This window comes from Phyllostomus hastatus, unplaced genomic scaffold, assembly GCF_019186645.2.
Source record: "Phyllostomus hastatus isolate PE091 unplaced genomic scaffold, TTU_PhHast_1.1 phas_contig_16, whole genome shotgun sequence".
Taxonomy (NCBI): domain Eukaryota; kingdom Metazoa; phylum Chordata; class Mammalia; order Chiroptera; family Phyllostomidae; genus Phyllostomus; species Phyllostomus hastatus.
In genome coordinates this window covers 5,192,922-5,215,658 of record NW_025333643.1, presented here as the reverse complement: position 1 = coordinate 5,215,658, position 22,737 = coordinate 5,192,922, and the positions used below count along the sequence as shown (strand labels likewise).

The window sequence follows — 22,737 nt, the reverse complement described above, 5'->3', positions numbered from 1 at the left end:
TCTGTCATTATTTCTCTGAGTTGTGTTGTGCAGTTGACTGTCAATATTTAGCCTTCCATACAAGGTTCCTTCCATACCACGATCAGGAAGTGAACATTTCAGATTGTCCTAAATGGTTTTGGGGGATAAGTCCAGGTTGATGGAAATGATAAAATGCTAATTTAGTACCCTAGCTAAAACTGAAGTCTAAGAAACACACATGATAAGCATCACTCCCTGAACTTGGGTGCTGGTTCTGAGAAGGCCTGCTAAAACAAGTAGCTTTTCCTTTTGACTTGCTGGTGCCAAGCACATGGGCATTCACTGCCAACATGAAGGGTCAGAAAAGTCTCACATTTTACCCACCCAAACACAGGGAAAAAGACAAACTCTGTGTGGGGAGAAGAGGCAGACTGAAATGCTGAGGATGACTTTGTAAGAACAAGGGTGAATTCATTCAGTCACCAGTCATTTACTGCATTCTGCCCCAATCTTGACCTTTCCATATGAACCACACCACTTCCTCTACCCCAGGGTGCAATGAACTGTGGACATTTTAATCTGTGGGCCTTTGCTGGTTCTGTCCTCTCCACTCAGATGTTCTTCTGTATTGAACTCTTTCAAGGTCCTGGTCAAACATTAGCTCTCCTGTGAACCCTTGGTCCTTTCATATTTCATTTAAGCAGCTACTTTATTTTAATTTCCCGACACTTTAAAAAATATTTTATTTATTTATTTTCAGAGAGAGGAGAAGGGAGAAAGAGAGGGAGAGAAACATCAATGTGTGGTGCCTCTCACACATCCCCAACTGGGGACCTGGTCCACAACTCAGGCATGTGCCCTCACTAGGAATCAAAGCAACAACCCTGTGGTTCACCGGCTGGCACTCAATCCACTGAGCCAGGACTAAGCAGCTATTTTAAATATCTGTGTTTCTTACCTTGGGTCTATGGGTCACAATGAATAGGCTTTGGGGGGATCTACCAATGCACTGAGAAATTTGTGTCTGTATCCACGTGCATTACTCTAAAGGAGAGGGTCGGAGCTTTCATTAAATTCTCAAAGAGGTTCTGTGACCCCAAAATTAAGAACCACCCATTTCTTATGTGTCTCATGAGTTCATCGAGGGCAAAGATCACTTTTTCACCTTAGACTCTCCAGTACTGCTCCACAATCAACACTCCTAACTATTGTCACACGGGGTTAATGACCCACAGAAACAACATTTTTCCAGGCAAAGAAAACAGGATGGTTTAATTTGTAGAGTCAAGAGTTGTTTGTTCTTGATTACAGTGTTCAACATGCAAATTACATTCCAGTCTTAGTACTGAAATGGCACCGGGCCACTTCCCCGGGAGATAATCTAGACAGAATGATTCCTGGGCAACCCTTAACTACGCCTGCCCTCAATCGCCCTCTTTCCCTTTGTACAGTGACACAGAAACTCTCTCTTATGCAGAATAACTGGGGAAATACAGTCTTTGATTCAACCGAGAAGCCATATATGGTACAGCACCATTGATTTGTCAATGGACTTGATATATTCTGAACTCCGGATGAAGACCTCACATTATTTAACCTGTCTTTAATGATCCCAAAGGCACTTGAGAATCCGGCAGTGTCTCACCGTCACTGATTTTCACGGGACAGTGTTATGAGATAGCAATGTTTTGCTAAGTCTGTCCTAGCCCTGGGTATTCACTCTGAAAAAAGTTTATCTGAATAAGGTTTGACCCCTTTGCTATTTGTTATTCTGTAGGCTCAAAATGAACAACACAGAGAGCTTTGCTTTTTGCTCATCCACAGTTCTTAAATTTTTGTAATGAAACTGTATTATTTGTGTAAAGAAAGTTATAAAAATACTAACAAAAAATAAAAGGTAAAATACAGGGTGTTTGGATCCCAAGAAAACAGGAGTCTACTGTGGTTAGAAGTCAGACTGACTACACATAATAATTAGGTATAACTGACAACACCTTTTCCAAAGACTGTATTTTTGCTAAGTTTTATATATTATCACTAGCTTGAGTTTTCCCCCTTTCTCTGAATTTCATTACTAGAGTCACCAGATGGAAAATTTAGAACATTTTAAAAATAGCTCTTTCCGGGTAAGTCACCCAGCACATATTCCTCTAGTTTCAAACATAAAGGGGAACTGGCTCAGACAAGAATGATCCTTGCTGCACACCCGCCAGCTCATGCATCCTCCTTTTATTCCAAGAGGCTCCTGCTCAAATGAAAGTTACAAGGTTAAGCACTACCCGAGTTCCTGACACTGCTAATTCCTGCTTGGTCTTCAGAAAATAGAGGTCTGTAATTCCTTTTTGAACATGCCTTCAAAGTGGAGGTCTTTGGCCATGAGTTCCTCTTCGACATCATCTAGGGCCCATTGGTGATCTGTCAGCTCCAAGGCTTCCCACTCTGTCTGCAAAGGAAAGAACACCAGGGCAGGGAGAGAGGGGCAGAAGGGCTGTTTCTAAGAGCAGTGTTGACCTTTCATGAGCATCTACTCTGGGCCAGGAGCTGGGTTAGGCTACTTACATGTATACACTCACTGGGTCCTATGAGGTAGGTGCTGACATCACCCCACCCACCCCAACCCCAATTTACAGACAAGGAGACTAAAAGTAAGAAAAGTAAAATATTTGTTCAAGGTCACTGGAGCTAGTAACTAATCACATTTCTCAAATAGTCTGTTAATGCTGAATACTCTGCCTTTAATTAGTAGGCTTTAAAAATATGCTTTATGAAATTTGACATGCAATACAAATGTTAGTTCATGGTTGTGTTCCTTAAAAAAACTGTATTTCACATGGCATACAATTCACCCTTTTAATATTCAGTGCTTTTTAGCATATTCACAAAGATGTGCAACCATCACCACTACCTAATGCCAGAATACTTTCATCACCAGAAAAAGAAACTCCATATCAAACAGCAGACACACTTCCTTATCCCTCTCCCACAACCACTTTATTTTACATGTTTGGATTCATCTATTCTGGCCATAATACCGTGGCCTTTTATTACTGGTTTTCAAGGATCCTTCCTGTTGTAGCATGATTCAATACTTACCCCTTTTTATGGCCCAGTGTTCCACTGTACATATCCCGCTCCCCAGGCACTGTACACATATACCAAAGTGCTCCATTTTGTTTTTCTGTACATCAGATGATGGACATCTGGTCTGCTTATTTCTTTTTTTGACAATTATGACTAGTACTCTGAACATTCTTGCGTAAGTTTTTGTGTGGACATATATTTTCAGTTCTCTTGGGTATTTATCTAAGCATGAAATTGCTGGGTCATATGGTAATTATTTGTAACTTTTTGAAGAAAGGTTAAAAACTGCTTTCCAAAGTGGCTTCACCATTACCACCATATGAGGGTTCCAATTTCTCCACATCCTTGTCAACACTTGTTATTGTGCAACTTTTTCATTATTACTGTCTGAGTGAGTGTGAAGTGGTATCTCATTGTGGTTTTGGTGTGTATCTCCCTGATGGCCAATGATGTTGAGCTCCTTCTTATGAAATTATTGGGTATCTGTATATCTTATTTGGAAAAATGTTTATTCAAAACCTTTGCCCATTCTTTAATTGAGTTGTCTTTTACTGCTGAGTTCTTAGAGTTTTCTGATAGCTTTTTATTTTGAATACTAGGCCCTTATCAAATACACGAATTTGCAAACATTTTTTCCGATGCTGTGGGTTGTCTTGTCTTTTCACTTTCTTGATGGTGTCCTTTGAAGTACAAAAGTTTCCATTTTGACAAAGTCCCATTTATCTATTTTTTTCCTTTTGTTTCTTGCACTTTTAATGTGATATATGATAAGTCAGTGCCTAATCTAAGGTCATAAACATTTACACCTATGTTTTCTTCTAAGAGTTTTGTAGTTTAGCTCTTGTATTTAGGTATTTGACCCATTTAAATTTTTTAATTAGAACATTTTTTATTGTGGTAAAAAAAAATATATATATATATAATTTGCCACTTTTAACCACTTTAAGTATATAATTCAGTGGCATTAATTACATTCACAATGTTGTGAGATCACCACTATTTACTTCTAAAATTTTTAATCCCCTAAAACCCAAACTCTGAGCCCAGTGTTAAGACTACTCTTTTTCCCACTGAATTGTTTTGGCACCATTGTCAAAAGTCAATTGATATGGGCTAATTTCTGAACTCTCAGTTCTGTTCCATTGATCTGTCTATGTCTATCTCTATGCTAATCCCACTGTTTTGACTACTGTACCTCTGAAGTAGGATTTAAAAACCAGAAATCAGAATCCTCTAACTTTATCCTTATTCAACATTGTTTGGGCTACTAGAGGTCCCTTTCAATTCCATATGAACAGATTAGTTTGTCAATTTTTGCAAGAAAGGTAGGTGGAATCCTGACAGGTTTTACATTGACTCTAAGGAGCAATTTTGCGAGTACTACCATCTTGACAATATTAAGTTTTCTAATCATTCATTCAGGCATTCTTTAATTTCATCAGCAATGTTTGTCATTTTCAGTGTACAAGTTTTGTGTTTCTTTTGTTAAGTTTATTCCTTAGTGTTTCATTCTTTTTGATAGTATTGTAAAAGGAACTGTTTTCTTAATTTGTGTCAGATTCTCTATTAACAGTGTATAGAAATAGAAGTGATTTTTGTATATTGGCCCCGTATACTAAAATCTTGCTGAATTTGTTTACTAGCTCTAATAGATTTTTTGGGGAGGAGAGATTTCTTAGGATATACAAGACTATGTCTTCTACAAAGATAGTTTTATTTCTTTTGTAATCTGAATGCCTTTTAATTCTTTTTCTTAACTAAATTTCCTGGCTAGAACATCCAGTATAATGTTGAATAGTAGTGGCAAGAGTGGACATCCTTGTCTTTTTATTGACTGATTGATTTTAGAGACAGAGAGAGAGAAAAAAACATCGATTTGTCACTCATTCACAATCATTTTGGTTGATTATTATATGTGCCCTGACCAGGGATTAAACCCGCAACCTTAGTGTATCAGAAAGACACTCTAACCATCTGAGCACCCGGCCAGGGCTGGATGTCCTTGTCTTGTTCCTGATCTTAGATGAAAAGCTTGCAGTATGAGTATGATGTAAGTTGTGGGTTTTTCACACATGCCTTTCAGCAAGATGAGCAAGTTCCCTTCTATTTCTAGTTTCTTGTGAAGAGAAATTATTGAGATTTCACTGTATAAAAATTATATCTGCATTTTATAAATTACAAAATCATTTCATTAAAAGGCTCTATTTACTGATTTTTTAAAAATGTAATTTATATTGATGTCTATAGGACAGGGTCCTAAAAAGTTAAAAAATATTCCAAATGTTTACCTGGTGCCTCTGAGTGGACTGTTTTTACAGCTTCACTTACAGTGTAGATTAAATTTGGTGACCATTTAAAAACCAATGAAAGTACCAAGAATCTTCGATTTCCTTAACAGATGATTCACTCAGGAAAAAGAGACATATAAACTAAAATACATTTTTGCTAAATTTAAATTTAAATAATAAGACAATACATACTACAGTCACTTCAGGGAACCCATCTTTAAAGTGACTCTAGTAAACACCTTTGGGAGCTTCAGTGAAGCTGGAAGAAGTGAATGTACCTTGAAAGCTTTGTTGGTGTCTGCAGGCATGGCCATGGCTGCTCCAGTCATCTGCTCCTGCATCATCCGTGATTGGTCAGCGGCTGCAGGGTAAGATGTACCTACATTAGTGCCAGGGCTCAGCAGTATGCCCAGGGAGGGACAGTCCTTACACAAAACTTGCAGATGCTCAGTAGTGAGTTAGAGAACCATGTGACAGATTCACTGACTGGCCCTACCTCACACTGGCTATGTGACCCTGGAAAAGTCACTTCACCTCTCCTGAAAAACGGGGATAAAAATGTAGGAGATGAAAGATAACTAAAGTAAGCACTAAACTTCAAACTTAAATGATAACAACAGCCACTGGTTACTGATCGAGTGCTAATGCCAAGTGCTTCACTAAGTGCTTTATATATTCTACCTTATCCACACCTAACAACAAACCCTGAAGTTAATGATTAAAGTTCCTATTTTACAACAGAGGATTAAAGTGGTTCAGTGACTTGCCTGGGATCCCAGCCATTGAGTAAGACAGCCAGGACAGGTACTGGCAAGAACTCTACCAGGGGTGTCCAACATGCAGCCCAGGATGGCTGTGAAAGTGGCCCAACACAAAATTGTAAGTTTACTCAAAACATTATGAGATTTTTGTGATAACATGTCACAATCTATATAATGTGTGGCCCAAGACAACTCTTCTTCCAGTGTGGCGCAGAGATGCCAAAACGTTGAATACCCCTGCGTGAACTAACTGATCAAACCAGGCCTTCTTTCAGCTTCAGGTTTACAGGCTCACAATGCCGGTGCTGCGTGCCTACTTGTAGGTATCACAATGGAGCGCTATGACTGTCCCTGTTATTGCCACAGAGAATTAAGACCTTCAGTTTGACCCTAAAATTTTTTAAAATTTATTTCTAGATCAAGGGGAAGGGAGGGAGGAAGAGAGGGAGAGAAAAATCAGTGTGTGGTTGCCTCTCGTGCGCCCCCTACTGGGGAACCTGGCTGCAACCCAGGCATGTGCCCTGACTGGAAATTGAACGGGTGACCCTTGGTTCACAGGCTGGCACTTAATCTACTGAGCCACACCAGCCAAGGTTGAGCCTGGAATTTTTTAGACTATTTCAAAATACCTCAGAAACTTAAAAACAAATTTAAAGAATAAAGCATTGTATTCAACTACGCTAACAAATAGCACAGCCTACATGATTTTTCTGACTATGGCATGGATGATTCATCTATCACAGTATTTGTTTATTATCCTCTCCAGAGGATTTTTTTTCATTGCTTTTAGAGATAGAGAAAGGGAGAGAAACACTGATGTAAGAAAGAAGCATCGACTGGTTGCCCCCCCATATGCACCCTGACCAGGGAATGCATATGCCCAAAACCACAACCTTTTGGTTACAGGATAATGCTCCAACCAACTGAGCCACACCAGCCAGTCCAAAGTATTTGCTTATTAAATCTGATGTATTCCTTACCATTATCTTGGCCCAAAATCAGAGAGTAAATGCTCCGAAGCCCAAATACATTGAGGAAGTACCAGGATGCAGAACTCACCCTAAAGCAAAAGTGAAACAATGTAGGTAGTTATGTCAGAATTATTGTAGTTCACACTTTTCTAACACCCAAAGTTGTCCAGAATATGTAAAGAAATCACCTGGGGTAAGCTATATTCACTCAAAGTACAACCAAAATGAAATACAAATTGTGAAGGCAGTCTTTCAAATACTTACAGCTTACTGTAGGCAAACTGTTTGAGTTATGTAATAAATTCTGCCTTCAGTAGCAGGGACTGAATTCACATCTGGTATGCTTCCATTTAATCAGGGAATGTAAGCTTTGCTTACTTTTCTTTCTACATAATGGGCTTTCAAACCATTTATTTTTAATAAAAACAACACACTTACTATAAATAACAAATGCAAACAGTACAGAAATACATAAAATTAAAGTCCTGAGTCCCATTCTCTAGAGGAAATCACAGTGTCAGTTGCTTTCATATTTCAGGAAAGGATTAGAGATGCCTTTCAGGAAAGACTTGCAATACTGAAGACCACGGCTACTGGGAAGGCCATTCCAAGTTTGGAACTTTATCACCAAAGCTTTCCTTAGCTTAGATTTCCCACTCTGCCCTCACAAAGTAAATATGCTTGGATATAACAAGACCTAAAAGGAAAATGAGAAATGATACAGAGATAGAAAGAATCCACACTTTGTTCCAATACTTGAGTCACACAACAGCAGGGGTCTATTCTGGTTACCCCACCAGGTAAGTAAACAACCTATCTCTACATAATGCTGTAGATTGAAATCTAGCAGTAAGCTCGTTGTATACCTGTCTTCAAGTCTCCTTTGCCTACACAAGGATGTCAATAACAGATGCTAAGAAAAAATTAAGTTTTTCTTGTACATAAAGTTTTTGCTTAGCCCAAATGTGTCTGGAAGGTCAAGGTTTAATAAAGTCATAATAATAATAACTATAGCTTTTCTCTAGTGGAATCGTGCACAGCTAAGACTTTCTCAGCACCTGGTCTGCCTTGCCCCACCCATACAACCAGAAACTGCTTTGCTCCCTTCAGGGAAGTTACCACTGGTGACCCCATTGCTCGTTCTTCTCCTCCTCCTCCTCTTGTCTGGCTTCATTTTTAATACTAGTCTCTGGGAAGCCATAGACAAAACAGTCTGGAGAGAACACATGAAGAAGCAGTACTGGGTTCTAGATACTATAACAGTATTCTAAGAGCTTTTCAGATTTTGGGTTTTATTATTCTGCTATAAAAAAATAGAACAGGAAATAAATCAGGGCTAGACTTCCAGCCAAGACGGAGGCATAGGTGGATGCACCGTACCTCCACGCAAAACCAAGAGTGGAACAACAACAACTTAGAGGCAGAATAACACCCAGAACTGACAGAAAATTTATCTGAATGGAAGTCAGACAGCCAAGAAGTTGAAATAGACCCGTTCATCCAGACTGGTAGGAGGGGCAGAGATGAGCAGCCGGGTGCGGAGAACAGGGATAATTGGGTGCATAAGGCAACCGGGAGCGAGTAAGGCAGCTGGGGTGCACAAGATCGCAGCGGGTGGACCCTGAGTACGCAAGCAGCAGCTGGCAGACCCAGTGAGGCAGCAATTGTGGAACAGGGCAGAGCGCGCAACCCAGGATCCCAGGGAAGGGACTGAGGTCCCACGGAGAACGGAGATACCGCCATTGTTCCCTCCTGCCCCTGCCCTCACACACGATGTCACAATCTAGCAACTGGGGTGCCCAGCCCTGGTGAACACCTAAGGCTCCGCCCCTCACCATAACAGGAGCGACCAGACCAAAAAAAAAAAAAAAAAAAAAAGAGAGAGAGATGTCTCAAACAGAAGAACAGATCAATTCCCCAGGACTCATCCTTTTGAGCAACCAAGAAATAGCTAACCTATCAGATGTACAGTTCAATTCAAAACACTGGTGATCAGGAAGCTCACAGAATTGGTTGATTTTGGTCACAAATTAGATGAAAAAAATGCAGGTTACCATGAAAGAAATAAAGGAGAATGCACAGGGAACCAATAGTGATGGGAATGAAACTGGGACTCAAAACAATGGAGTAGACCAGAAGGAAGAAAGAAACAACCAAACAGGAAAGAATGGAGAAATAAGAATTCAAAAAACGAGGAGAAGCTTAGGAACCTCCAGGACATCTTTAAACATTCCAACATCTGAATTATAGGGGTACCAGAAGGGGAAGAGGAAGAGCAACAGATTGAAAATGTTTTTGAACAAATAATAAAGGAGAACTTCCCCAATCTGGCAAAGGAAATAGACTTCCAGGAAGTCCAGGAAGCTCAGAAAGTCCCAAAGAAGTTGGACCCAAGAAGAAACACACCAAGGCACATCATAATTACATTAGCCAAGGTAAAAATGAAGGAGAGAATCCTAGAAGCAGCAAGAGATAAGGGGACAGTCACCTGCAAAGGAGTTCCCATCAGACTGTCAGCTGATTTCTCAAAAGAGACCTTACAGGCAAGAAGGGGCTGGAAAGAAGTCATGAAAGACAAGGACCTATATCCCAGACTACTCTATCCAGCAAAGCTTTCATTTAGAATGGAAGGGCAGATAAAGTGCTTTTCAGATAAGGTCAAGTTAAAGGAGTTCATCATCACCAAGCCCTATTTTATGAAATGTTAAAGGGACTTATCTAAGAAAAGAAGATAAAAAACACATGTATAGTAAAAGGACAGCAAACTCACCATTATTAACCACACCTAAAGCAAAACCAAAAGAAACTAAGCAAACAACTAGAACAGGAACAGAACCACAGAAATGGAGATCACATGGAGGGTTAGCAACAGAGGAGTGGGAGGAGGAGAGAGGGGGAAAAGGTACAGAGAATAAGTAGCATAGATGGTAGGTTGAAAATAGACAGGAAGAGGGTAAGAATAGTATGAGAAATGTACAAGTTAAAGAACTTACAAGTGTGACACATGGACATGAACTAAAGGGGGGGGAGTGGGTGGGAGAGGGTATACAGGGTAGAGGGGAGTGAAGGGGGGAAATGGGACAACTGTAATAGCATAATCAATAAAATATACTTAAAAAATAAAAAAATAAATAAAATAGAGCAGTAAATAAAATATGAGTGCTGAATTTGGACAGACTTTTTTGTCTTAAATCTCAATTTCATAATATGTGAAATACTGGATATGAGGATAAAAATAAAATATGGAAAACACCTAGCATAGTGACCAGTACCGATGAAAAGAATTAATGTTATTACTAACAGTAATGTATTTTGGAAAAAATAATACAAACATCCACTCCCATAAACTCCAAGGGTACTGCTAAAAGGTTTGCCTGGCCCTGGCCAAAGTTCCTGGATTTATCTTTTAACTTTCTGGCTGTGAATAGATCTACCCTTGCACTCCTAAGATTCAAGCATCTAGAGAAAAGAGGCCAACACATTCTGGTCTTTCACTAAGACTCATATAAAAGTTGCCATAATCAGCCCATGTCATTTTGAGTGGAGTTTCAGTGAGAAAAACTCCAAAAACCTATTCGGGTGAAATATGCAAATTGGAAATCCTATTCTTTAAGAAATACCAGTTTTAGAGTTTGACATGTGCTTTTATTTTAAAAAAGAAAGTTCTTACCAGGACGCATCCAGTGTGAGTAGTTCGATTCCTTGCTGTAGCATAGGCTTAAAACGGAGGGTCAGTGGAAATGGGACCTTGGCTGGCAAAGAAAGAAGTTCACAATTACTCCTAGCTTCTTTATTTTTAGAAGAGTTTAGCTGTGAATGTATATATTATTTCCCTGAAGAGGTGGGAACTCTGTATCATACAGTTTGTTAGCAAATTTCTTCTGAAGAAGTCAGTCAAATGGCACTCTTCCATGAACACCAGCTGATCTATGGCTTAAGAAGCAGGGACTCAAACTGAGCTGTGACCTAAAATCTCAAAAGAAACTTGCACTAATCTGTTGAACCTAAAGTGAAATATATCTAAACAGAAAACTGCATTACTAGGAAACCAAATTTATTCCAATCAAATCAAAACAACTTATAAACAATAGATAAATGATTCATCCCAACACTTAAAACTGAAGTCAAAACAGAAATGGGCTTCCCTTTATTCTACACTCAACTAGAACACTAAATTAGGTTCAGGCACAAACTAGCAAACCACTTGTTTGAATCTGTTATAAAAAAGCACTGACATTCTGAACTTACGGTTTGCAATAACAGCCATAAAATCATAGCATAGTTTGCTTTTTGTTATTCAAAGGATGTTAACAGTTTCTACTACAAAACATAGAACCCATGATGTTAGTACTTTGATTTCTTTGAACAGGGAGAAGGGAAAGGAGCACAGATGAAATAAACCTCGAATCTTGTCGGTGGGAACTTACTTGTGACAAAGCCTGAAAATGTCATGTTGATCCATCCACCGATAAGAATCATAGGAAGAACATTTGTTACATTGCCTTTCATCATGTCTGTGAGCATAGTGGGATCTAAGATGGAAACACAAGAGACCACCACATTTTACCACTGTCGGCAGAGACTTCCCCCTGACTTTCTGTAAATTTTAAATTTATTTGATAATTGAAGTAATATCAGTTCATTATAAAAATTCAAATGACATGCAAACAGGATACAGACAGTTCCTCTAAGCCCGCTCTCTAAACACCTGAAACTGTTAAGGATCCTTCCATCTTTTTATTTACACACACACACACACACACACACACACACAGTTTCTTTCTCTATATATGAATAGAGGGATACTATGCTTACTACCCTGCTTCTTAATTTTAAAAAATGAATATATTGTGAATGCTACTTCCACATTGGTATAATATCTCTCCTTATTTTTAACGTCTGCTTAGGAATTCACAATGTGGTAAGTCATCACAATTGGGTAGAACTATAGAGTGTTTCCAATTTTTTTTCTCCAATAAACAAAGATGCCAACAACTACCTCATATGTACATAAGTCTGCATGTTTTAGTGAGAGTTTCTATAAGAGAAACTCAAACACTTTCTAGGGTTGGGGTTTTGAACACTTAAAACTGGACCGATACTGTCAGATTGTCCTTCAACAACAGTGAGAGGCCCTAACTGCCCATGACTTTGGTCAAACTTTTTAATCTTTACCAATTTAATGGGATGAAAAGGACATCTGGTTTTAATATGCGTTTCATAGATTTTAGTGAAGTCAAGTATCTTTTCATACATTTACTGGTCTTTTGTTCCTTGTAGGTTTTCTAAAAGACTTATTAGAATAAATTCTAGTACCTCCTGTCTGGGTTTAAAGTAACTGGTTATTTCACCTAAAGAAAGGGGTACTAAAATGAGGGGACAGTCAATACAGAACAGTACATTTTATTTTGCTTTAAAGATGCTGTATTTTTCACATGACTGTAATCCGTGAAAGTGATAAATCTGTTAGAGCAAAAATTGTAGGGTGGGTCAAGAAATCATGCCTGACAAAGAAACAGCTGCTCTGGGGAAGTAGTGCGAGCTCCCCCTCATTCAAGCAGAAGCTGGGTGGCCACCTGTCGGCAACAACAGCAGGCACTGATGGCAGCCCCAGCTTTTCCTTCAGTGTTCCATATAGCCTGCATCTTGAGGAATAGAAAGCGGGAGAGACCCAGAGAAAAATGGCTCTAGCCTCCTCAATCCCTTAACTGAGAGCTCTTTTTTAAATCTACTTTATATATTGGGGCTCCCAGAAGATTTATTTGAAAAAGATAACTCGACTTCCCTAAACCCTTGTACTAGATGATTCCTAAGTTCTCTTAGATTACTATCGTCTACAATTTGTTCTTTTACAAATCAAATGACATCCTTCTAGTCTAGTCCCTCTCATCCCCCCACTCGTGTTAAAAATCTTCCTTAAAGATGAGAGAAGGGAATAAACATACCAGTCATAGGAGAAGGAGGCACTACCTTCCTTTTAGTCTTTTTGAAAAATCCATCCTCTGGGTTGTTGAAGTAATATTTTCGTGTCAGGAAAGACTAATAGAAAAGAAGAGCTTTTTAAATCTCAAAACCAAAGCATAGCAAATTGTCAAATTATTCCCCAGAGGTTTAGTCAGAAGGCCCTTGGAATATGCTGTTACATTAAGAGCTGACAGCCTACCTGGCAGCTGAGCTGACACTTTAGCTGAGTCACATTTAAAAGCAATTTCCTAAGAAGGGCGAGGTCACAGTGACAGCAAACACCACTAGGCCACAGCTTAATTCCTGACTTGCCAACCTTCAGTTTTCCCCAAAGAGTCCCTTATAAAACATTCAGATAGCTTCTGTCCTGAACAGTGAATTGTGGGGCTTTTAATAAAAGATGTACCTGTTTGGGAATGTATTTTCCATTTTCCCTGAGGACTCTGCTTCGAATTAGGACTTGACTGAAAAATACAAACAAAACAATGAGATTTTAAAAAGTGAAACCCTAGAAGAAAATGAGAGAATAAAGTAGAAGACCTATTTAAACACAAGAGAGGGCCTATTTGGCAACAGTCCTGTGTGGAAACTTTTCACACTACAAGTATCCTTAAAAACAATCTGACATATTTAACACCCAAATCAGGTTTTCAAAAGAGCATTTTTCAGAAGTGTCTGTGTTTCTGAACAAAGATTTCTGAGAGAGACACATTTGGAACACTCAGCTTTCTCCCCTTTGAGCTAAGAGGGAGCTCTCACTGAGTGAAAAGAGTAGCAATCGAGTGCTGCTCAGATGATTGCGCGCAGGAGCAGGGAGGAAGGGTGAGGTCTGAAGAACTACCTTTTTAAGCCCTATAGAGAAATGAGCCCAGGACTTGACAGGATGGTATCTGACAGGCAACAAGTAGAAATTTCACCCAGTATTCAGACTGTTAGTAAGCTCCAATAAACATTTATCAATTAATAAATAAAATTATTTGGTGATATTCGAACATAATTGACCATTAAAGATAATAGAGTGCAATCCCATAAGTGGGTGGCATTAAGATACAAACAGCAAATAGAACAGTGATCAAAATACCATTTTTTTCTAGGTTTTCAAAAGTTGTTTCATGGGGGAAAAAGCCTCCTTAGATTAATGGAAATCCTTCTTGAAAGTTGGAAAAAAAAAGATTGTATACAGAAATTAATACAAGAAAACTGTGCTTGCTCTAGTCTCTACTTTTCGGTATAACCCCCCTTCTCTAAGCAGTCAGCCAGTTCCCCTAGGGTCCCCTTGTCACCTGATGCATGTTCTAGCTCTCTCCATATGCCAGGAATTCTCTAGTGCCCCTCTCCTTCACCGAATTCTACCTCATCGTGACTTAGCACCTTCTTCAAGCTCCACCTTTTCCATGCAACTCTTCCCTGTCCCTGGTGTTCTCATGGATTCTGTGATCTCCCCCCCACCCTCACTGTACTATACAGTTGACTGCTCCATACACAGGCTTGCAGAGCTGACATGTAATATGTTCTGTTCCCTGGGAGCTGGTCCGAAGCTTCTCAAAGTGTGGCCTATGTACCAATGATGGTCTGTGATGAGGTAATACAGACACTGAGCATAAGGGTTTAGAGATGTTTACAGTAATTTGACATTGTCACAACATTCAAATACATGGTCTCGTATTTTATAAAAGCATTAGTCTGAGATAGATTGGAAATATAAAACTAAAAAAATGGTCCTTCACCACAAGCAGTTTAAATATCATTGGGTCTAGAATAATGGGTAAAAATTTAAGCCCTGGAGTTGGACAGATATATTCAAATCCTGGCTCTGTCATGTATTAGCTATATAATCTTGGGTGAGATTCCTTATGCCTCTATTCATATTCTGTACAATAACATATTTATCTTCATTGAACAAATACTTCTTGAGCTTCTGAGTGCCCTGTATATGTTAGGTGATATAAACAAGTGATCAAAAATCAAGTATTTCCTGAAGGTTAAAGTCTAGTTGGGGAGAAAGACATTAATCAAATAACCACAGGAATAAATGTGAAATTTACCTATTATGTCCTATGAGGGAGAGATGGATAGTATGATGGGAATGCCTAACAGGAATATCTGACTGAGTCTGAGAAGGCAAGGTCTCAGAGAAAGCTTTTCTGAGCATGAATGATTAAATTGGAATCTTAAGGATAAGCAGAGATTTCCTTGGCAAAGTGCTGGAGGGAACAGCATAGGTGAAAGCCTTGTGGCTGTCATAAGCAGTATGTCTCTGAGGACCGACCTGAGTAAAGGCCATTTGCTGGATGAAAGAGAACTTTTTTGGCAGGATAGAAAATGTGGTGAAAGTGAGGCTTGAGAAGTAAGCAAGAACCAGTCTATACAAGGCCACATGGGACCCAATGTATCTTCTTTTTAATTGTGGCAAAAAACACATAACAAAGTTTACCATCTTAACCATTTTTAAGCACACACTTCATTATTGTTAAGCATATTCACATTGTTATAAAACAACTCCAGAAACTTTTCATCTCATAGTACTGAAACTCTACACCCCCTGAACACTAACTCCCTTTTCTCCCTCTCCCTGCTGCCCCGCAACTATCGTTCTACTTTCCGTTTCATTGAACTTGGCTACTTTAGATACCTCACGTTAAGTGGAATCGTAGTTATTATCTTTTTGTACCTGGTTTATCTCACTTAGCATAATGTTCTTAAGGTTTATCAATGTTATAGCATGTGACTATAGGATTTGCTTCCTTTTTAAGGGTCCCACTGTATTTTAATCTTTATCTTCAGAGCAAAGGGGGAGGAAAGGGAATCCCTGTTGCTGGAAATTTAAATTGGTTCAGCCATTATGAAAATGATATGGAGGTTCCTCAAAAAAATAAAAATAGAGAGGAACTACTATAAACGACATGTGGATAAAACCAAGGGGGAGGGTGGAAGCAAGGGAGGGAGGTGGGTTTGGCTGGGGTGGGGGGAGAGGTGGGGAGAAAATGCAGACAGCTGTAATTAAGCAGCAATAATTTTTTTAAGATTTTATTTATTTATTTTTAGAGAGAGAAGGGAGGGAGATAGAGAGAGAGAGAGAAACATCAATGTGCGGTTGCTGGGGGTCATGGCCTGCAACCCAGGCATGTACCCTGACTGGGAATCGAACCTGCGACACTTTGGTTCGCAGCCCACGCTCAATCCACTGAGCTATGCCAGCCAGGGCCTGCAATAAAATAATTTAAATTAAAAAAAAAAAGACTTAAAAAAGGCACAAGGCAAAAAAAATAAAAATAAATATGATCTAGCAATTCCACCTCTGGGCACATACCTGGAGGAAACTAAATTACTATGTCGAAGGGCTATCTGCACTCCCGTGTTCCCTGTGCTTTACTCACAACAGCCAAACACGAAACAATCTAAGAGTCTACCAGCAGATGAATGGATCAAGATGATGTGAAATATATACAAATACTTATAAATATATATAAGTATATATAAAATGGACTATTATTCAGCCATGAGAAAGGAGAAAATTTTGCCAGTTACAATAACATGGATGAATCTACAGGGCATTATGCTAAATGAAATTAGCCAAATACAAACAACGTATGATCTCACTTATACATAGAATCTATGTATAAGAAAAGGTCGAACTCATAGAAACAGAAAGTAGAGGGTGGAATGGTGTATAAAGGGACTAAATGGTAATGGAAAAAATACAATAAAAATATATTTTTTAAAAAAGAAGTAGAATGGTGGTTCCTGAGGGGCAGGAGGAGGAGGGTGATGCTGGTCAAAGGGCACAAGCCTTTAGTTGTAGGATGAATAAGCTCTGTGGATTTAACACACCACAGGATGGCTGCAGTTAATAAAATTGTATAGTATACTTGAAATTTGCTGAGAGTAGACCTTAAGTATTCTTGCTGCCAAAAAAAAGGGAAAAAGATATCTACGTAAGGTGATGCATGTGTAATCATCTGGATTGTGGTAATCAATTAACAAAGTATACACGTGAAGTCATCATGTTATATACTTCATTTAGCTGTAAAATGGACTGAAATTATGATACAGGCTACACCATGGACATACCTTGAAAACATTATGGTAAGTGAAATGAGCCAGACATAAAAGGATTGTCTGATTCCACTTACATGAAGTACCTAGAATAGTCAAATCCATAGAAACAGAAACTAGAATCATGGTTACAAGTGCGAAAAGAAAATGAGGAATTATTTAATAGGTTCAGAGTTTTTGTTTAGGATGATGACAATATTGTGGAAGTAGATGGTGGTAACGGATGCCCAACAATGTGAACGTACTTAATACCATGGAATTGTATGCTTAAAAATACTTAATGGGCCCTGGCTGGTGTGGCTCAGTGGATTGAGTGCTGGCCAGTGAACTGAAAGGTCACTGGTTCAATTCCCTGTGAGAGCACATGCCTGGGTTGCGGGTCAGGTCTCCAGTTGGGGACATGCAAGAGGCAACTGATTGATGTTTCTCTCCCTCTTTCTCCTTCCCTTACCCTCCCTCTAAAAATAAATAAATAAATAAATAAAATATTTAAAAAAATTTTTAAATAGTTAATGGTAAATTTTATGTTATGTATATTTTACCACAATTTTTAAGAGACCAAGAGGGAAATACTGAAGGATTTTAAGCTGAGTTTTTCATATGTATTATCTCATTTAAAATGATTACCAATGTATTTGGCACAGCCTAAGCATAAGATCAGTGGTATCCATTGTTTTCCCTTTGCATGTTTACCACTTGGACTATAACTTCTGACAGTAGAGCCTTGACTTTGTCTAATTTATACTCCATAGCATACAGCGCAGTGCAATGTACATGGTGGGTGATCAATAAAAATTTGTTCACTGTACATAACCCAGGACTCCTGCAGGCACTGTGACCAACAGAAATTCAGCTAGATTTCCTATATGCTACTGAGAAATTTTGTAGAATTGGGATTGAGAATTGTTACTGAGGCATTTGAACTCTGAATCAAGCAAGCTTAAATTATTCTGTACATTATAAACACTCAGTTTCTTAAACTGAGACCCACAGATATATTCTCCAAGATCTACAAATTCTACAAGAAATTTTTAAATTTGCACTTTCATTCCATTACTAAAAAATCGGCAAAGGACCTGAACAGACACTTTTCCAAGGAAGACATACAGAGGGCCCAGAGACATACGAAAGGATGCTCAGCATCACTAGACATCAGAGAGATGCAATGAAAACCACAATGAGATACCATTTCACATGGTAAGAATGGCCATCATAAACAAATCAACAAACAACAAGTGCTGGTGAAGTTGTGGAGAAAAGGGAACTCTAGTACACTGTTGTTGGGAATGTAGACTGGTGCAGCCACTGGAAAACAGTATGGAATTTCCTCAGAAAACTAAAAATGGAACTGCCTTTTGACATGGCAATTCCACTGCTGGGACCATACCCTAAGAATCCTGACACACCAATTCAAAAGAACCTATGCACCACAATGTCCATAACAGCACAATTTACAATAGCCAAGTCCTGGAAGCAACATTAAGTGCCCATCAGTAAATGAGTGGATCAAAAACTATGGTACATTTACATGATGAGATATTACACAGCAGAAAGAAAGAAGGAGCTCCTACCCTTTGCTACAGCATGGATGGATCTGGAGAGCATTATGCTACGTGAAAAAAGCCAGGCAGTGAAAGACAAATACCATATGATCTTACCTATAAGCAGAACCTAATCAACAAAACAAACAAGCAAGCAAAATATAACTGGAGCTCTGGCTGGTGTGGCTCAGTAGATTGAGCGCCAGCCTGCGAACCACAGGGCCACTGGTTCCATTCCCTGTCAAGGCACATGCCTGAGTTGCAGGCCCAGTCCCTGGTAGGGGGTGCTTGAGAGACAACCACACATTGATGTTTCTCTTCTTCCCTTCCACTCTCTCTAAAAATAAATAAATAAAATCTCTTAAAAAGTATATTAACAGACATTGAAATTAAGAACACACTGACAGTAACCAGATGGGAGGTGGGAGGGGATAATGGAGGGAAAAGGAGGAAGGGTTGTCAGGAACATGTGTAAAGGACACATGGACAAAGCCAAAGCAGGGCGGGATCGAGGGTGGGAGGTGGGGATGGCTGGGGTGGGGGGGAATGGTGGGGGGGAAATGGAGACAACTGTACTTGAACAACAATTTTAAAAAAGAAAAAGTTATAAATAAAATTAAAAATAAATGAATAAATAAAAATAAGTCTTTGCCCTGACAGGTGTGGCTCAGTTGGCTGGGTGTCCTCCCACAAACCAAAAGGTTGCTGGTTGAATTCCCGATTAGGGAACATGCCTGGGTTGTGGGTTCAGTCCCTGGTCAGGACGTGTATGACACAACTGATCAATGTTTCTCTCTCACATTGATGTTTTTCTTCCTCTTTCTCCCTCCCTTCCCCTCTCTCTAAAAACAATAAAATCTAGCCCTGGCTGGGGTAGCTCAGTGGATTGAGTGTGGGCTGCAAACCGAAGTGTCGCAGGTTCGATTCCCAGTCAGGGTACATGCCTGGGTTGCAGGCCATGACCCCCAGCAACCGCACATTGATGTTTCTCTCTCTCTCTTTCTCCCTCCTTTCCCTCTCTAAAAATAAATAAATAAAATCTTTAAAAAAAAAAAAGTAGTAGTTAAAAAAACACAATAAAATCTTTAAAATAAATAAATAAAAGTAAGTCCTTGTACTGGTTATAAAGACAAAGCTTTTCTTTATGGTGGCAATTTGTAACTGAAAAACGTTTTCTTAAAATAAAACTTTAGTTTTTAAAGTTAGTATTTCTCAAATTGGAGTTCTATATTCTTAAAGATCTGGATTTTTTTTTCCTTTCCAAAGAGTCAGTATATTCTTCAAGCTTGAAAACTACTTTTTATGTACATGCTATCTCAAACATGGTCCTTTTAAGTTTTGAGGCAGCAAAAGCTTAATTTAGGAAACCAAATGTCCCATTTTGTGATCATTCAGGTAACTGGAAACTTATATACTGTATTTAGAGGAATGTTTCACAACTAAAATACATCTTTTGCCTTGGACTTTGGCCAGTTCAGAATCATGTGATCAGCATTCTACTCAAGTTAAAATGATGACCTTGTGGGGTACAGTCACACCATGTCAGAGCTGGCATGATCCAATTACCTCACTTAAGGGATGGAGCAATTATGACCAGAAATGTTGAGTTTTCTTTAAAGTGGTGGTTCTTCATGTAGGTGGTACTGCCCTCTAGAGGGTCTTATGAAATCTGTGGAACTTTTCTGAGTGTCAAATGATGGGGTGGAGAGAAAGGGTACACAACTAAGTATCCCTTAGTACTGGGGACAGATGTACAACACTTTTCTGTGGCATCAGTTTCAGAACTGATCAGAACCTACCTCTTACAGATAACCTTAAGAAGTCAGTTCACCACAGAAAGGAAGGCTATAGAAAGATGTAAAGTGGAGAGAGCTCAGACGGTCAGCATTTATTGATGCATTGATGCCAATAAACTGTTCTCATTTTACTCTCAAAGTAACACTGAGATAGATCATCCTAAACTCATATTTACGTTTGAAGAAAAGGGAGCCTGGAAAAGTTAAGTAGCCTTCCCCAAATAGCCAAAATAGTGAAATATTGTGCCCATACTTGCACCCAGGTCAGTCTCACTGCCAACTTAAATTTTCTTGACTACAATTCCTGTCCAAGATTCTCTGCTCCCAGTTCACTATGTGATTTTAGAGTGATGGTTCTGAATGATATCGGATCCAAAGCTCCTTTTCATAATCCAAAATGAAATTAATAGTTGATGTACCATTAAAAAAAGGCAATTAATACTCATAACAATTGGGAGAAATAAAAGGAAAATATTTTTTTTATCCTAACATGGGGACATGCTTATTGATTTTAGAGATAGGGGAAGGGAGGAAGGGAGAGAGAAACATTAAATTAGTTCCAGATTTGGGAACCAGAAGACTTGGTGTTAGGGCCTGAATGTCAGTCACCATATGTGACCATGGAACCTCTTAAGCCTTAGCTTCTATAAAAAGGGAAAGCAGCTACCTCAGAGTTGTTTTCAATTTTAAATAAGTTAATAAATATAAGTGCTTAGTATAGTGCCTTGCATAGAATAAATGCTTAATAAACATTGGCTTATTATTACTATTCTCAGAATAATTGGGAAGCACAACTGAAAATGATAGCAGTCCTTCCCAAACTCCAGTCATTCTTGTTCCATGGTTATTATTTTCATCTTATTCACCTAGCATTTGTACTATTAAAAACTTAGTATTTTCTTACATGTCAACTCTTCTACTTATATAAGAAATCTTGAAATTACAAGCAAATGTAAAACTAGTATTACTTGCCATAAATAGAAAGTAACTGTTTAAATAAATACACTAAAAACAAAATTATTAAATTTTAGCTAGATACCATTGTCTATGGGAAGTTCTGAGCCTGAGGCTTCTCTTTGTTAAAAACGGAGATTAATAAATGCTAGGGCTGGGACTGGTGTAGCTCAGTGGATTGAGTGCAGGCCTGCGAACCAAAGGGTTGCTGGTTCTATTCCCAGTCAAGGCACATGCCTGGGTTGTGGACCAGGTCCCCAGTAGGGGATGTGCAAGACACAACCACACATTGATACTTCTTTCCCTCTCTCCTTTCTTTCCCCTCTCTCTAAAAATAAGTAAGTAAATAAAATATTTTTTAAATGCTAGGGAAGTGTTAAGGACATAATAACATTTACTGAGGTGATCTCTGAAAATAATCAGAATGACTGGTTGAAAATGTTTATTATTTTAATATGAGGAGGCACACGTCTAGACAACACCTAAAATCATCTCAACTTAACTCTCTTCACAGATAAATACTGTAATGAAGCACATGAGAAAGTTACCTCCACACCAGTAGGGGAAATAATTACAACTCTTCACACTCTATGGCAGTTTTATGTTTGTCAAGCATTGGTCACTTGGTATCTCAGCTGACCACCACTGTAGTTTGGTGAAAGGAGTATAATCACATCCACCGTATCTACAGTTTATAGATAATCCCACCCAGGGTTGGCAACTTGCCAAATATTAACAACAACATTTTGGGGGGGCACTTAACTCGTCCCAGCTAAAGGTTTTATAGTCATCATCTAAAATTTAGTCCCCACCCCTGCTCTATGAGGCATATCCCGTTATTATCTCCACTTGACAGACGATGAAAGGAAACAGGTAACTCAGCCCAGGTCACCCAGGCAGTGGGAAACCGGTAAACTGATTGCATTATCTTGCCCAAGGTCACCGAGGAGGGAGGTCGTCGGATCCGGAAAGTACTGACCTATCGGAGACTTGTTCCTGGGTGAGTTTTTTGTCGCTCTGCAGCAGGATGGACACGTAGTGGCGGATCATGCCGACGAAGAAGGTGATGATAACAATGGGCAGGACCACCCAGAGGCGGATGTTGGAGTCAAGCAGCAGCTCAGGCCCCGCCATCTTCACAGAACGCCGGTTCCTGACCAGGTGTAGCTGGGTTTCGCTTCCCCTGGGGCCCTGAGCTGCCCCTTAAGCTCGTCTCCGAGTCCTCTCAAACCCTCAGCCTGGCTAGCCCGGGAACCTACCGCAGCCACAGCCCCAGCGCACTGCCCCAAGCCGGGCCGCCCGGCCGCCCACTTCCGGCGTGGAAGTTTAAAGTCACGACGCGGCGCGGCTTGGTGACGTCAGGG

At 39.3% G+C, this 22,737-nt stretch overlaps 1 protein-coding gene across 1 annotated transcript; it reads right to left on the bottom strand.

Annotated features, from left to right (window-relative positions):
* Window positions 1-1,204: 1,204 nt before the first annotated feature.
* EMC3 (ER membrane protein complex subunit 3) lies at window positions 1,205-22,695 on the bottom strand. The gene is made up of 8 exons (XM_045832434.1): window positions 22,353-22,695; window positions 13,433-13,490; window positions 13,008-13,101; window positions 11,490-11,594; window positions 10,733-10,814; window positions 7,072-7,151; window positions 5,609-5,691; window positions 1,205-2,404 (listed from the first exon to the last, which is right to left on the bottom strand). Exons 1-8 carry the CDS (start codon window positions 22,505-22,507, stop codon window positions 2,276-2,278), a joined length of 786 nt encoding a protein of 261 aa, XP_045688390.1. The 5' UTR covers window positions 22,508-22,695; the 3' UTR covers window positions 1,205-2,275.
* Between the last annotated feature and the right edge of the window lie 42 nt (window positions 22,696-22,737).